Raw genomic sequence first — 17,635 nt, forward strand, 5'->3', positions numbered from 1 at the left:
CACTGGAGTCAGGGAAAGTCCCAGAGGATTGGAAAATCGCTGTTGTAACCCCCCTGTCCAAGAAGGGAACAAGGAAAAAGATGGAAAATTATAGGCCAATTAGCCTAACCTCGGTTGTTGGCAAGATTCTAGAATCCATTGTTAAGGATGAGATTTCTAAATTCTTGGAAGTGCAGGGTCAGATTAGGACAAGTCAGCATGGATTTAGTAAGGGGAGGTCGTGCCTGACAAACCTGTTAGAGTTCTTTGAAGAGATAACAAATAGGTTAGACCAAGGAGAGCCAATGGATGTTATCTATCTTGACTTCCAAAAGGCCTTTGATAAGGTGCCTCACGGGAGACTGCTGAGTAAAATAAGGGCCCATGGTATTCGAGGCAAGGTACTAACATGGATTGACGATTGGCTGTCAGGCAGAAGGCAGAGAGTTGGGATAAAAGGTTCTTTTTTGGAATGGCAACCGGTGACGAGTGGTGTCCCGCAGGGTTCAGTGTTGGGGCCACAGCTGTTCTCTTTATATATTAACGATCTAGATGACGGGACTGGGGGCATTCTGGCTAAGTTTGCCAATGATACAAAGATAGGTGGAGGGGACAAAGATAGGTGGAGGGGACAAAGATAGGTGGAGGGGACAAAGATAGGTGGAGGGGACAAAGATAGGTGGAGGGGCAGGTAGTATGGAGGAGGTGGGGAGGCTGCAGAAAGATTTAGACAGTTTAGGAGAGTGGTCCAAGAAATGGCTGATGAAATTCAACGTGGGCAAGTGCGAGGTCTTGCACTTTGGAAAAAAGAATAGAGGCATGGACTATTTTCTAAACGGTGACAAAATTCATAATGCTGAAGTGCAAAGGGACTTGGGAGTCCTAGTCCAGGATTCTCTAAAGGTAAACTTGCAGGTTGAGTCTGTAATTAAGAAAGTAAATGCAATGTTGTCATTCATCTCAAGATGCTTGGAATATAAAAGCAGGGATGTACTTCAGAAGCTTTATAAAGCATTAGTCAGGCCCCATTTAGAATACTGTGAGCAATTTTGGGCCCCACACCTCAGGAAGGACATACTGGCACTGGAGCGGGTCCAGCGGAGATTCACACGGATGATCCCAGGAATGGTAGGCCTAACATACGATGAACGTCTGAGGATCCTGGGATTATATTCATTGGAGTTTAGGAGGTTGAGGGGAGATTTAATAGAAACTTACAAGATAATGAATGGCTTAGATAGGGTGGATGTAGGGAAGTTGTTTCCATTAGCAGGGGAGACTAGGACCCGGGGGCACAGCCTTAGAATAAAAGGGAGTCACTTTAGAACAGAGATGCGGAAAAATTTCTTCAGCCAGAGAGTGGTGGGTCTGTGGAATTCATTGCCACAGAGGGCCGGGGAGGCCGGACGTTGAGTGTCTTTAAGACAGAAGTTGATAAATTCTTGGTTTCTCGAGGAATTAAGGGCTATGGAGAGAGAGCGGGTAAATGGAGTTGAAATCAGCCATGATTGAATGGTGGAGTGGACTCGATGGGCCGAATGGCCTTACTTCCGCTCCTCTGTCTTATGGTCTTAGCCATTTTAACTGGCTACAGGGCCAAGCTGGAGGAGTGGACCAAAATCCAAACAGCCCACCCACCCACCTCATCAAACCCCGTCTGCAACATGTGCGGATCCAGCTTTGGACTCTTTAGTCAACTGGGGACCCACAACCCTGGACTGGAAGAAAGTCACACTTCGTCCCAAGTGACTGCCCAAGAAGAGAGAGATTCAGGGTACATGTGGGAACTGGTATTGTGCTATTGTCACCAAGGAGCAGCATGTCGTAGAGAAACAGAAGGAGGCTTTTATGACACTGGGCAAGTAGCAGTCAGTTCCAGCCCCACAGACCCCGGAGTCCCAACATAAGTGAATTAACTAATTGTTTATTTTCCTGAGATCTTTAACCCTTGACTGCACCAATGAGTTACAGGCACCAGATTTAAAAGTAAAACATTAACAAATTATATTTATAAGAAGAGTAAAAGATTAACATATAATAGAACAGTGGTCTAAAAATGTACCTATTCTCAAAACCTCTCCAACCAAGACACACAAGATAAATATACGATTAGGGGGTAGGGGAAGGATTAAAAGGATATCAGAAATTTGAGGGCTCCGTAGGCAGTGATCTCTTCAGAATGTGAGATGTTGCAAACAGTCGGTGAGTTGACTACCATCTATTAGAACTCCCAGACTTTAGGTCTTCCTCTGGTGAATCACCTTCACACAGGAGATTCAGGTCTGTGCAATTCTATCATAAGTCACCTGAAGGACTCTCAGTTTCCCTGAGTTTTCTGCTGCGAGTTTACAGTAAAGTTTACATCCACTCTGTCTTTCAACTACTTGTCTGATATATGTGCAGAGATTCTGGCTGTATTGTGAAGAGAGTTCTCAGGCTGGGCTTTGCCCCACCATTCAGACAGAGGACTAAACTGTTACAGACTGGGGCGGCACGGTGGCACAGTGATTAGCACTCGTGCGGCTAAGAACCTGGGATCGGTCCTGGCCCCGAATCACGGTCCGTGTGGAGTTTGCACATTTTCCCCTTGTCTGTGTGAGTCTCACCCCCACAACCCAAAAGATGTGTAGGGTAGGTGGATTGGCCACACCAAATTGTCCCTTAATTGGAAAAAAATAATTGGGAATCTGTTAGCAGCCTTTCAAACCAGTAGTTCCCTTCACGGGTCTGGTTATTGCTTGCAGCCTTTTAAACAGGACTGCCTTCCACAGGTCTGGCAGGGAGCCTCTTGACTCACCTGGCAGAGGGAGAGCAGAAAGAGAGTTCCTTAAAGCTGTTTCAGCCTTGGATCTTTCACAGAACTGACAAAATGGGGCATGCTTCCCCTGTTCCAGAAGTTTCTGAAAAGCGCCACTAATCCCAAACGAGAATTTGTCCAAGGCCCAGATTTCAAACGAGCTGATTGGCTGCTTGCCAAGTCCATCAACATAACCTCACGGGCTATGCCACAGAGCATACTGAATCAGAGGGGATCTGCCGCATCAGCCCACAAACCAGAAGTCTGTGATTTTAAAACCAGTCACCAGGACAGGCGTTAAACGAGAAACACAAAACCGACAAGGATTTTAGCAAGTTCCTTACAAGGCCAATGGATCCTTGGCGGGTGACCAGAGATAACACTGCTTTTTTAGTAACTACTTTGTTTTTTGGAGAAAAGAAGCCCAGCCAGTTTTTCCTGTTACACCTTCAATTGCAGCATCACCCAACAAATGTGTAAAGATTTAGTGACTGACTGAAGGATTCACTGTTGAAGTTTGTCCTGGCTGATGGGCCAAATATCTGCTCTGGCATAACTAAATTCCCAATGTTAATCTCTGCCATTGGATGACAGTTCTCACTGTTAGAATGCAAGTAATTTGACCCAAATTCCACAGGGTCTAGAAAATGGGAGGTAAGAAAAAGGTGGGGGTGGGGAATTACACTTTGGGATTAGAAGAAAATTATCTATTTTGGATGGCACAAAGAAACCCCAAGAGGAGATCTAAGCAAAGATTTTACAATTAGAATTGAGGACTGTGTCCCGGGGGTGATTCATGAGGACCAGACGGGATTTGTAAAGGACAGGCAGCTAAACACTAATGTGCGGAGGCTCCTCAATGTGATTATGATGCCCTCAGTGGAGGGAGAACCGGAGGTATTGGCAGCTGTGGACGCGGAGAAGGCCTTCGACCGGGTGGAGTGGGAGTATCTTTGGGAAGTGTTGCGGAGGTTTGGGTTCGGGGAGGGGTTCATTGGCTGGGTCAGATTGCTATATAGAGCCCTGGTGGCGAGTGTGGTTACGAATCGGCGGAGGTCGGAGTACTTTCGGCTGTACCGCGGGACGGGGCAGGGGTGCCCCCTGTCCCCCTTGCTGTTTGCATTGGCGATTGAGCCTCTGGCCATGGCACTAAGGGAGTCCAGGAAATGGAGGGGACTGGTCCGAGGGGGAGAGTAACATCGGGTGTCGCTGTATGCGTACGACCTGTTGCTGTATGTGGTAGATCCAGTGGAGGGGATGGCGCAGGTCATGCGGATCTTTTGGTTTGGTCCCCAATTCGGGAGAACCATCGGTTTGTCCCGGGAAGGATGGATGGGGGATTTCGGAGCTGGCATCGGGCAGGGATTAGAAGAATGGGGGACCTGTTTATAGATAGGACGTTTGCGAGCCTGGGGGCATGGAGAAGTTTGGGTTACCCCTGGGAAATGCTTTCAGGTATATGCAAGTGAGGGCGTTTGTGAGGCGGTAGGTGAGGGAATTCCCGCTGCTCCCGGCACAGGGGATTCAGGACGGGGTGATTTTGGGTGTATGGGTTGGAGAAGGCAGGGTTTTGGCGATCTACCAGGAGCTGAAAGAAGAGGAGGCGGCCTCATGTTCTGGTCGTACCCGGCATTGGAGGGGTTTCGCGAGGACTATGTCCAAGGTGGTGAACGTCCAGGTCGAGCCGAGGTGGGGGGGGGGGGGGGCTTCCCTACGGGTATCTTTGAATGTCATATGGGGGGGTTACTGTATACGGGGAAACCCAATGTAAAAGTTTTGTATAATTTTTGACTGTTGTGATTGCGTTTCTTTCTTTTTGTTATGGGCGGGGGGTTTTGTTAAAAATTTTGTTGGAATATTTGAATAAACACATTTATATAAAAAAAAAGCTTTTACAATTCTAAAGGGTTTTCATGTGATGAGTAGACAAAGACACTTCCTCCTGATGGCGGTGGTTGTGACAAGGAGTTATTACTTTGAAGCAATCACAAGATTGAAGGGAAAGATTAGGGGAAATTTCACCTCCAACAGAAAACTTAATTGCAGAATGTGCTTTAGGATAACTTATATCTTTTTGAAGGCAAAATTGTCACCGACTAATTTAGTGATGTTGCTTGAGAGATAAATATTTGCCAGGACAGTGTATTCCAGTAATAACATGGGATCTTTCACATCTATTCAAGGGTGCAGGCATGGCTTTGAAATTAGTATTTCCTCTAAAGGATAGCATCTCCAACAATGTAGCATTCCCTCTGTACTACATGGTACTGTTAGCTTGGGTTACGCACTCATGGCTTTGGATTGGAACTTGAACCTGCGGCCTCCTGTCTAAAGCGCGAGCTCGGCCGCTGAGCAACGATTGTCGTAAGCTTTACTGCAAGTCTGATTGGTTATACTAATGTAGAAATAATGACGTGAAAATGGAAAGTTTATGTTTCTTCGAACTGGCAACCTTCACATTGAGCATAATGAAAATAAGACTGCCGGATTAACTCGTATGCATGCCACGCTTCGTTTTAGAACAAAGATTTGTTTAAATGGACGAACTCCACCTGTTTGCAAATCAATTTTTTTTTCACAGGGGAAATACAAAAGCTTACCTTTGTGTAGGTATGGCCTCGTGTATAATATTTCTGTGCTGTAAAATTGTTGTAAATTTCCGCATGTTTTTGTGTTTTTTGTATTAAATCCAAATCAGACGGTCTAATTCTCAGCACATTCTTTGTTTGGTGCCCTCAGGTGCAGAGGTAGTTGACCTGACCTGCGAATCCTCTGAACCTGTGGTTGTCGACCTCACCAATAATGATTCTGTTGAGGTAAGTGGCGATGAGCTCCACTTATTCACTTGTCACATTTGCAGCCATTGGCTATCAGTTGTATCTGGCAATACGGGCAAAGATGGAAAGAGAAGCTTGCAGCACAGGAATGGCATGTGTTGGAGACTGACACTTCTTCGAGTCCTGTCTCTGCCACCAAAAAACCTTTCACACACACCTCAATTTTTAAAAACACGCTTGTTTCTTCCCAGTTTTCATAGTTGAGAACATCATTGTGTGTTTTTTCTGCCTTTTGTTGCAGTCTTCAATGTCATTTGTCTACCTTTTAAGTGCCACTGTCCAATATCTCTGGTTGGGTGGGTGCACAACAGTAAAGTATGCTCATTCAGTAAAGAAGAAATTCAGAGTTATTAGACCCATCTCTCAGTAATTTCAATGTAACAGCTTTACGTGGGCATTTCCAGTGCAAATATTGGCAGGTAATTTGAACGTTTTCTATTTTCATTCAAGGATCAGTAGCCCTAATTAAAATGGGAACTCAATTGCAACTATTAACCCTTCTCCAATTATTGCCCCACTTGCTCCAGTTGTAAGCAATATTGATTTGTGCTTTGCCACTGAGTAGATTTTGTTTGGCTGCAAGAAGACTGCCTTCATGGATGCAAGTTTCATGTTTTGTCTGGTGTTGTCACAATAAGGTTCCTGTTGCAGAGGTTTCCAAGTGTCTGCCAACCATGCTTTTGCAAATTACAGTTGACTTGTTGTAAGCTTGTCTGTCACAAGTGTGTAATTCATGAAGCAGCCTTAAGACTTCGACCATTCACTTCCTGTTCAGCTTGAATTTATTAAGAGATTAACATGGTGTTGATTCTAGCGCCACGACTTCCGGACCTCCTCTCATGGGCAGTGCAAACCCAGTACTTTGTTTTAAATTCCGTGTACCCAATTCATTTTTTCCAAATAAGTGGCAATTTAGCGTGGCCAACCCACCTAAACTGCACATCTTTGGGTTGTGGGGGCGAAACCCACGCAAACACGGGGAGAATTTGTAAACTCCACACGGACAGTGACCCAGAGCCGGGATCGAACCTGGGACCTCAGCGCCGTGAGCCTGCAGGGCTAACCCACTGTGCCACCATGCTGCCCAAACCCAGTACTTTTAAGTGGTGCAGTAGTTATGTTGCTGGACAGTGATCTAGAGGCTTGCACTACTAACCCATAAAACATGAATACAAGTCCCATTTTCAGTTTGAGTGTGTGAATTGAGGTTTTTTTCCTACAGAGCTGCTGTCAGTAAAATCGACCAAGAAGTTGTACAGAGTGTCGTGAAAACCCAACTGGTTCATTGTCCTTCTTAAGATTGAAAATTGCTGTCAATATCTGGTCTGGCCTATGTGTGACTTGTTGCACATGGCTGATTCTTCATTGCCCTCGGTGGGCCGAGCAAGTCACTCCAAGAGGTGGGCAAAAGAATGCTTGCCTTGCCAGTGACCCCCACATCGCAAATGAATAAAAGCTATCATTCAACTGGTTGAAATTAGTCTCCTAATTCTTGCATTAGGGAGACTTACAGTGCAAAGTACTCAAGGCCCTTAATGTTATAAGTCATTGTTCTTTAAGCTTCTCTACTTTGTTTCTCCGATACATCATTAGTTATTGATGATCAGTCAGTTTGAAGAACTGAAAACACAACTGCCCGTTCTCAGTTGCATAAACATTCCAGTCCTGTGGGTTGATTTCGCCTTTTGTTCAGTTGCGTGCCACCGAAATGGACTTTGTTCTTCCTGGTTCACAGACCCCAAAAAGGGGTGGGAGGAAAGTACAGCACATCATTGCCACTATGTTCAGCAATGCAAATTGAATGTTGGCTATCCTGAATCTGTGAATGAGTTCACTAGTTTGGCATTGTTTTCTCTTCCTTGTTAATCAACAAGTTTTGCAGTGCAGAGAAATGCAGGCAGTGGATTGTGGAACAAACCTACGAGCACCATGATCAAATTTACATTTGCTGCATCTTGCCTTGTCTAATCTACTTCTCTTTTTTTTTTTTTTTTTGTTGCAACTAACCTTGTGCACTGTCCAGATCGTGGATGAAGGTGAGTTGAGCAAATTAAGACATTTCTTTTTTTTAAAATTCAATCGTGTATTCTGAAAAAAGCGCGAACGGTTTTTGTTTAGGGATAGAAAGGGAATCAACAACTAGTTTCCAAGTATTAGTGGCAGCAGACAAACTATTTAGATGCTTGTTTCACAGAACATAAGATTTATGAGTAGGCAATTTGGCCCCTCGAGCCTGCTCTGCCATTCAATAAGCGGAGGCTATTGAACATAATAGAACAATAAGATCATGGCTAATCTGATTGTGGCTCAACTATACTTTCCTGTCTAATCCCCCACAACCCATGACTATCAAAAAAACTAGCGGCCTTGAGTACATTCAATGATCCCGCTTCCACTGCTCTCTGGAGAGGAGGATTTCATGGACCAGAAGCGCTCCAAGAGACAAAGTTTCTGCTCATCGCGGTCTTAAATGGGAGGCCGCTACCTTTTAAACTGTGTCCGATACCTTGCACCCCCCACCACCACCACAGGGGAAACATCCTCACAAGTCCCATTAGGATCTTGCGCGTTTCATTAATGCCAATTTATTTTTCGAACTACAGTGGGTATAGGTCCAACTTTCTCCGCCTTTCCTAATAAGATAACCCCTCATCCCAGGAGTCAGTGACGTGAACCTTCTCTGAACAGCTTCTTGGGTAATTATATCCTTTTTCAAATAAGGAGACCAAAACCGTACACAGTATTCCAGATACACTCTCACTAAGGACCTGTACAGCTGTAGCACCCCTTCCCTAATTTTATATTCCATTTCCCTGAAATAAATGCCAACCATTATTACCTTCCTAATCAATCACTTGCTGTACCTGAATGCTAACTATTTATGATTAATGTACCAGGGTGCACAAATCCCTTCTGTACTGTCATGTTTTGCAATCTCTCTCCATTTTAATAAGGTACTGTTTTTCCATTCTTCCTGCCAACGTGGACAAATTCACTTTCCCACATATTTCACCTGCCAGCACTTTGCTCGTTCCTTTGTAGACTTTTGTCGTCTTCACAACTTACTTTCCTACCAACCTGTGGGCCGCCAGCAAATCTAGATACCATAGGTTTCCATGTTGGCTCCCATGATTTCACACTCGTGCAATTATCACTGCAGACCAAAAGTAATGAGTTATGTGAAGTGGTTTTGAGATGTTTGAATAAAGTGATTGAGGGCACAGCGTAAGTGAAGTGGCTGTTTTAATCTAGTCTCATCATTGTAATTAGTCTGTTATGGATGTTGTGGCTGTTCCTGAACCTCTATTTGTTCAAAGATCAATAATCCACATTAAGTGGGGAAGACACTGTCATTAACAGACCAATCCTTTTCCAAAATCCAGTGGGTTAAGCATTATGCAGCCCATTGTTTAGAGAATAATTTGACTGCCTCTCTTATCCCCTCTTCTCAAAAGCAAACGGTTAATAGAGATTAAAATCAGTTCCTTTTGAAAACTTGGGAGCCCCCCGCCCCACCCCTCGCTGTGTACTCTTTATTTCCTGTGAAAATTGACAATGGATAAATTGGTTGCTCTTTTGTTCACTGTCAGTTGATTTTTTTTTGCTCTACACTTGTCATTCATTTGAATAAGCTTGCTCTGTGTTCAAAAGATATTGGGGTAAATGGCTTTTGTCAGTAGAATCCTTGCTTTGTGCTAGGGTGCAAAGATTCCTATCAAAGATGTTGCAAATCAGAGATAGAGGATAAGGGAGTGTGTGTATGTTTCTGTTCTTCGCCAACTAGATTACATACTTGTCTCACTTTACTCCCAAAACCAGTAAAGTAACGAGTGAGAGCTTTTTGGAAAATGTATATAAATATATTTTTAACATAATTGATCAAGTAACAGCAGAACATTCTGCTTGTAATTTTTGCAGATCTCTCCTCTTCAAATAGTCAGACAAGTTCTGATGATCAACCAGGCCGAACGCAGTCAGACAGCTGTATTCTCTGCAGTGATGAAGAAGATGCCAGAGCAGATGGGAGCAGCAGCCTGTCTGCAACAAGTGCAGCAGCTGTACCTCAGGGAAATCATCTTCATCCTGCCTTGTGTAACAAGGGCTTAAGGTAAAAAGAAATTGTACAACCCCAGGACATCCAAAAGTGCTTTACAGCCAGTGTAATGTGGAGAGCGTTGTGACCAATTTGCGCAAACCCACACAAACAACAATGTGAAAATGACTCGATCATCTGGGTTTTTTTGGTGATAAATGGTTGAGGGACAAATATTGATCAGGACACTAGGAGAATTTGCCGTGGGATCTTGCATTTCCACCAGAGAGGACAGACGGGGCTTCAATTTAACATCTCCTCCAAAAGCCAACACATCCTGACAGTATAGTGCTTCCTCTGCCGCATTGAAGTGCCAGCCTGGATTGTGCAGTTGTAGTGGGACTTGAACCCACATGCTCCTGAGCTGCAGCTGGCACCAAATCAGTCTGCCCATTGTGTCTTTATCCTAGGTACGTCCTGAGGCACACTATTTTTTTTTACCGTTGATTATTTCCCATCTGCATGAGTAAAGATAAGCAACTAGATTCCAACCCTCTGGCACATGTGAAAAGGAGGCACCTTGTCATGTCACATGGTGGACCAGTGAATGCCGACTGGCAGTTTCACTGAAAGCACAGCCGGCTTGAATTTTCTTTGGGAGATCATGGGAACAGCCCACTGACCTATTGGTAGGCCAGCATTTTAAGCCATGACATCATGCAAAGATAAAAGATTTTAACTGAGATAATATAACTATCTTCAACTGCTTCGTAGGTGGCACAGTGGTTAGCACTGCTGCCTCACGGCGCTGAGGACCCGGGTTTGATCCCAGCCCTAGTTCGCTGTTCATGTGGAGTTTGCACATTCTCCCCGTGTCTGCTTGGGTATCACCCCCGCAACCCAAAGATGTGCAGGCTAGGTGGATTGGTCATGCTAAATTGCCCCTTAAAAAAAAAACTTCTGAAGAAAACTGCGTCAGTAATGACTTTCCCTCCCAACATAATGTCCGAAGTGGGGATGTTAATAATAATAATCTTTATTAGTATCACAAGTAGCATTAACACTGCAATGAAGTTACTGTGATAATCCCCTCGTCGCCACACTCTGCCGCTAGTTCGGGTACACAGAGGGAGAATTCAGAATGTCCAAATTATCTAACAGCACGTCTTTCCGGACTTATGGGAGGAAACCGGAGCACCCGGAGGAAACCCACGCAGACACGGGGAGAACGTGCAGATTCCGCACAGACAGTGACCCAAGCTGGGAGTTGAACCTGGGACCCTGGCGCTGTGAAGCAACAGTGCTCACCACTGTGCTACCGTGCCGCCCATCTCTACGCACCTTCTCTACTATCTAGCACTACAGTCCGTATGCTTCACCCAATGCTTATGTTTATGTATTTATATTGTGTATTTATCATATGTTCTATGTTTTCATCTATGGAGCGATCTGCCAGAACAATACTTTTCACTGTACCTTGATACACGTGACAAATATAAATCTAATATAATCCTAACCGACTTAGTCTCTCGTCATATGATAGTCCCGCCATCCCAGGAATCCGCCTGGTAAACCTTCGCTACACTCCTTCCATCGCAAGAACATCCTTCCTCAGATAAGGACACCAAAACTGCACACACTACTTCAGGTGTGGTCTCATCACTGTCCTATACAATTGTAGTAAAACATCCCTATTCCTATACTCAAATCCTCTCGCAATGAAGGCCAATATACCATTATTGCCTGCTATACCTGCTTGCTTACCATCAGCGGCTGATGCACGAGGACACAGGTCTCGCTGTGTATCCACCTCTCTCAACTTACACCCATTCAAATAATCACCTGTCTTCCTATTTTTGCTACCAAAGTGGATGACCACACATTGATCCATGTTATACTGGATATGCCCACTCAGTCAGCCTGTCCAAATCCCACTGAAGCATCTCTGCATCCTCCTCGCAGTTCACCCTCCCACCCAACTTTGTGCCATCTGCAAATTTGGAAACGCTACATTTAGTTCAATCATCCAAATTGTTAATATATAATGTGAACAGTTGGGGTCCTAGCACAGATTCCTACGGTACCCCACTAGTCACTGCCTGCCACTCGTAAAATGACACATTTATTCCAACTTTTTACTCCCTGTCTGCTAACCAGCTTTCTGTCCATCAAGATGAACGCATCAGATCTAGGCTCTGCAGTCTGCCAAATCCTGTCATGAATGGTGATGGACAATTAAACAACTCATTGGAGGAGCAGGCTCCTCAAATATCCCCATCCTCAATGATGGAGGAACCCAGCATATCTGTGCAAAAGACGAGGCTGAAGCATTCGCAACAAAATGCCGAGTGGATGATCCATCTCGGTCTCCTCTGGAGGTCCCCAGCATCACGGATGTCAGTCTTCAGCCGATAGATTTACTCCACATGACATTGAGAATCGGCTGAAGGCACTGGATACTGCAAAAACTATGGGCCCTGACAATATTCTGGTAATAGTAGTGAATACTTGTGCTCCAGAACACAAGCCAAGCTGGTCCAGTACAGCTACAGCACTGGCATCTACCTGGCAATGTGGGAAATTGCCCAGGTGTGACCTGTACACTCGAAACAGGACAAATCCAACCCAGCAAATTACACCCTATCAGCTTACTCTCCATCGTCAGCAAGTGATGGAAGGAGTCATCAACCATGCTATCAAGCAGCACTTACTCAGCAATAACCTACTCACAGACACTCAGTTTGGGTTCCACCAGGGCCACTCAGTTCCTGACCTCATTACAGCCTTGGTTCAAACATGGGCAAAAGAGCTGAATGCCAGAGGTGAGAGTGACTGCCCTTGACATCAAGGCAGCATTTGACTGAATATGGCATCAAGGAGCCCGAGCTAAACTGGAGTCAATGGGAATCGGGGGGGAAAACTCTCCACTGGTTGGAGTCCTACCTGGCACAAAGAAAGATGATTCTAGTGGTTGGAGGTCACTTATCTCAGCCCCAGGACATCACTGCAGGAGTTCCTCGGTAGTGTCATAGGCCCATCTATCTTCAGCTGCTTTGTCAATGACCTCCCATCAGAAATGGGGATATTTGCCGATGACTGCACAATGTTCAGCACCATTCACAAGTCCACAGATAATCAAGCAGTCCATGTCCAAATGCAGCAAGACCTAGGTTTGGGCTGAGAAGTGGCAATTTACATTTATTCCATTACTAGGCAATGACCATCTCCTACAAGAGAGAATCTAACCATCACACTTTGACATTCATTGGCATTACCATTGCTGAATCCCCCACAATCAAATTCCTAGGGTTACTATTGATCAGCAGGGGGGTGGGCACGGGAGCAATAGGTCAGAAGGTGAGAGCATTGAGGGGGGAATAGGGACAGTGGGGATCTGAGGCAGAGCAGACAGGGAGAAGTTGTTGAACGCAGCGGGTCTGGTGGCCTGAAGTGCATATGTTTTAATGCAAGAAGTATAACGGGTAAGGCAGATGAACGTGGAGCTTGGATTAGTACTTGGAACGATGATGTTGCCATTACAGAGACCTGGTTGAGGGAAGGGCAGGATTGGCAGCTAAACGTTCCAGGATTTAGATGTTTCAGGCGGGATAGAGGGGGATGTAAAAGGGGAGGCGGAGTTGCGCTACTGGTTCGGGAGAATATCACAGCTGTACTGCGGGAGGACACCTCAGAGGGCAGTGAGGCTATATGGGTAGAGATCAGGAATAAGAAGGGTGCAGTCACAATGTTGGGGGTTTACTACAGGCCTCCCAACAGCCAGCGGGAGATAGAGGAGCAGATAGGTAGACCGATTTTGGAAAAGAGTAAAAACAACAGGGTTGTGGTGATGGGAGACTTCAACTTCCCCAATATTGACTGGGACTCACTTAGTGCCAGGGGCTTAGACAGGGCGGAGTTTGTAAGGAGCATCCAGGAGGGCTTCTTAAAACAATATGTAGACAGTCCAACTAGGGAAGGGGTGGTACTGGACCTGGTATTGGGGAATGAGCCCGGCCAGGTGGTAGATGTTTCAGTAGGGAAGCATTTCGGTAACAGTGACCACAATTCAGTAAAAGTACTGGTGGACAAGGATAAGAGTGGTCCTAGGATGAATGTGCTAAATTGGGGGAAGGCGAATTATAACGATATTAGGCGGGAACTGAAGAACATAGATTGGGGGCGGATGTTTGAGGGCAAATCAACATCTGACATGTGGGAGGCTTTCAAGTGTCAGTTGAAAGGAATTCAGGACCGGCATGTTCCTTTGAGGAAGAAGGATAAATATGGCAATTTTCGGGAACCTTGGATAACGAGAGATATTGTAGGCCTCGTCAAAAAGAAAAAGGAGGCATTTGTCAGGGCTAAAAGGCTGGGAACAGACGAAGCCTGCGTGGAATAGAAGGAAAGTAGGAAGGAAATTAAGCAAGGAGTCAGAAGGGCTAGAAGGGGTCACGAAAAGTCATTGGCAAATAGGGTTAAGGAAAATCCCAAGCCTTTTTACACGTACATAAAAAGCAAGAGGGTAGCCAGGGGAAGGGTTGGCCCACTGAAGGATAGGCAAGGGAATCTACGTGTGGAGCCAGAAGAAATGGGTGAGGTACTAAGTGAATACTTTGCATCAGTATTCACCAAAGAGAAGGAATTGGTGGATGTTGAGTCTGGAGAAGGGTGTGTAGATAGCCTGAGTCACATTGAGATCCAAAAAGACGAGGTGTTCGGCGTCTTGAAAAATATTAAGGTAGATAAGTCCCAAGAGCCTGATGGGATCTACCCCAGAATTCTGAAGGAGGCTAGAGAGGAAATTGCTGAGGCCTTGACAGAAATCTTTGGATCCTCACTGTCTTCAGGTGATGTCCCGGAGGACTGGAGAATAGCCAATGTTGTTCCTCTGTTTAAGAAGGGTAGCAAGGATAATCCAGGGAACTACAGGCCGGTGAGCCTTACTTCAGTGGTAGGGAAATTACTGGAGAGAATTCTTCGAGACAGGATCTACTCCCATTTGGAAGCAAATGGACGTATTAGTGAGAGGCAGCATGGTTTTGTGAAGGGGAGGTCGTGTCTCACTAACTTGATAGAGTTTTTTGAGGAGGTCACTAAGATGATTGATGCAGGTAGGGCAGTGGATGTTGTCTATATGGACTTCAGTAAGGCCTTTGACAAGTTCCCTCATGGTAGACTAGTACAAAAGGTGAAGTCACACGGGATCAGGGGTGAGCTGGCAAGGTGGATACAGAACTGGCTAGGTCATAGAAGGCAGAGAGTAGCAATGGAAGGATGCTTTTCTAATTGGAGGGCTATGACCAGTGGTGTTCCACAGGGATCAGTGCTGGGACCTTTGCTCTTTGTAGTATATATAAATGATTTGAAGTAAAATGTAACTAATCTGATTAGTAAGTTTGCAGACGACACAAAGGTTGGTGGAATTGCGGATAGCGATGAGGACTGTCAGAGGATACAGCAGGATTTAGATTGTTTGGAGACTTGGGCGGAGAGATGGCAGATGGAGTTTAATCCGGACAAATGTGAGGTAATGCATTTTGGAAGGTCTAATGCAGGTAGGGAATATACAGTGAATGGTAGAACCCTCGAGTATTGAAAGTCAAAGAGATCTAGGAGTACAAATCCACAGGTCACTGAAAGGGGCAACACAGGTGGAGAAGGTAGTCAAGAAGGCATACGGCATGCTTGCCTTCATTGGCCGGGGCATTGAGTAGAAGAATTGGCAAGTCATGTTGCAGCTGTATAGAACCTTAATTAGGCCACACTTGGAGTATAGTGTTCAATTCTGGTCGCCACACTACCAGAAGGATGTGGAGTATTAGAAAGGGTGCAGAAGAGATTTACCAGAATGTTGCCTGGTATGGAGGGCATTAGCTATGAGGAGCGGTTGAATGAACTTGGGTTTGTTCTCACTGGAACGAAGGAGGTTGAGGGGCGACCTGATAGAGGTATACAAAATTATGAGGGGCATAGACAGAGTGGATAGTCAGAGGCTTTTCCCCGGGGTAGAGGGGTCAATTACTAGGGGGCATAGGTTTAAGGTGAGAGGGGCAAGGTTTAGAGTAGATGTACGAGGCAAGTTTTTTACGCAGACGGTAGTGGATGCCTTAAACTCGCTACCGATGGAGGTGGTGGAAGCAGGGACGATAGTGACATTTAAGGGGCATCTTGACAAATACATGAATAGGATGGGAATAGAGGGATACGGACACAGGAAGTGTAGAAGATTGTAGTTTCGTCGGGCAGCATGGTCGGCACGGGCTTGGAGGGCCAAAGGGCCTGTTCCTGTGCTGTACATTTCTTTGTTCTTTGTTTGAAACTGAACTGAACTTGCCATATTAATACTGTGGCCACTAGAGCAGGTCAAATGCTAGGAATCCTACAGCGAGTAATTCCCCTCCTGACCTCCTCTTTCTCTCTCTCTCTCTCACTCTCTCTCTCTCTCTCTCTCTCTCTCTCTCTCTCTCTCTCTCTCTCTCTCTCTCTCTCTCTCTCTCTCTCTCTCTCTTCTCCCCCCCCCCCCCCAACCACCATCTACAAGGCATGAGTCAGGAATGTAACGGAATATTTTCCACTTGCCTGAATGAGTGCAGCTCCAACAACACTGAAGAAGCTCGATACCATACAGACAAAGCAGCCCACTTGATTGCGCCCCCTTCCACAAACATTCAAACCCTCCACCATCGACAGACAGTGACAGCTGTGTGCACCATCTACAAGATGCACTGCAGAAACTCGCCAATGTTCCTTAGACAGCATCTTACAAACCAATGTCCACTACCATCCAGAAGGACAAGAGCGGCAGATACCTGGGGACTCCACCACCTGGAGGTTCCCCTCCAGGTCATTCACCGCCTGACTTCACTGTCGCTGGGTCAAAATCCTGAACTCTCTCCCTAACCACTGTGGGTGTACCTACACCTCCGGGACTGCAGCAGTTCAAGAAGACCACTTTCTGCAGGGCAACTAGGGATGGGCAATAAATGCTCCACCCCAAACAGTATCCAGAGCGGCATATCTGTTTGAGAGGGAATGACCACAAGGGACTCCTGCACTACCTTCTTGAGTCTTTTACTGTTCCTGATGGTCACCCATTCTCTTTCTGCCTGTACAATCCTCACCTGCAGTGTGTCCACCTCGCTAAAACACACTGTCCATGACTTACTCAGCATTGCTGAAATCGGGTTAGCTAGAAGCTGCATTTGTACACACCTTGTGCACACAGTCATCAGAGTCGCTCATTTCCCATATTGTGCAGGGATAGCATATCACGGGTCTGAGGTCTCCATGACATCCCTCGATTAAACTAGTTACTCCCTTTTTTTTAATTGCATTAGCTAGGGGCCTTTTTTACTTCAGCTAGGAACCTTGTTTCTTACCAAACACTTCTATTATAATTGTACAGTACTCTTCTATATTCCTCTTATTTAGTCTCTACCTTTAGTATTAGGCAATGAATTACTTCAATAGAATGAAAATACTCACTGGGACTTACTCACCAATCAGCAGCTTTGCATGGCCCCTAGATTAATCTAGGACAAAGGTTCGGCAAAACATCGTGGGACGAAGGGCCTGTTCTGTGCTGTATTTTTCTATGTTCTATGTCACTTTCTGAATGGATTGTAGATTATTTTTGGAAATAATTATTTCCTGGCACTTGTGTGGCATGGCAGCACAGTGGTTAGCACAGCGGCTTCACAACGTCAGGGTCCCGTGTTTGATTCCCAGCTTGGGTCACAGTCTGTGCCGAGTCTGCACATTCTCCCTGTGTCTGTGTGGGTTTCCTCCAGGTCCTCCGGTTTCCTCCCACAAGTCCCAAAAGACATAGAACATAGAACATAGAAAATACAGCATAGAACAGGCCCTTCGGCCCACGATGTTGTGCCGAACCTTTGTCCTAGATTAATCATAGGTTATCATTGAATTTACAGTGCAGAAGGAGGCCATTCGGCCCTTTGAGTCTGCACCGGCTCTTGGAAAGACGTGCTT

At 45.5% G+C, this 17,635-nt stretch overlaps 1 protein-coding gene across 3 annotated transcripts in view; it reads left to right on the plus strand.

The window, feature by feature from the left end:
- rnf4 (ring finger protein 4) overlaps positions 1-17,635 on the plus strand; it is a 77,868-nt gene that overhangs the window by 43,231 nt on the left and 17,002 nt on the right. For all 3 annotated transcript variants that reach the window (XM_072515687.1, XM_072515685.1, XM_072515686.1), the window contains 3 exons: positions 5,516-5,592; positions 7,637-7,649; positions 9,532-9,721. In XM_072515687.1, the coding sequence (XP_072371788.1) occupies positions 5,516-5,592; positions 7,637-7,649; positions 9,532-9,721 (280 nt within the window). The remainder of the gene's footprint in view (positions 1-5,515; positions 5,593-7,636; positions 7,650-9,531; positions 9,722-17,635) is intronic.

This window comes from Scyliorhinus torazame, chromosome 9 (genome assembly GCF_047496885.1).
Source record: "Scyliorhinus torazame isolate Kashiwa2021f chromosome 9, sScyTor2.1, whole genome shotgun sequence".
Lineage (NCBI taxonomy): Eukaryota > Metazoa > Chordata > Chondrichthyes > Carcharhiniformes > Scyliorhinidae > Scyliorhinus > Scyliorhinus torazame.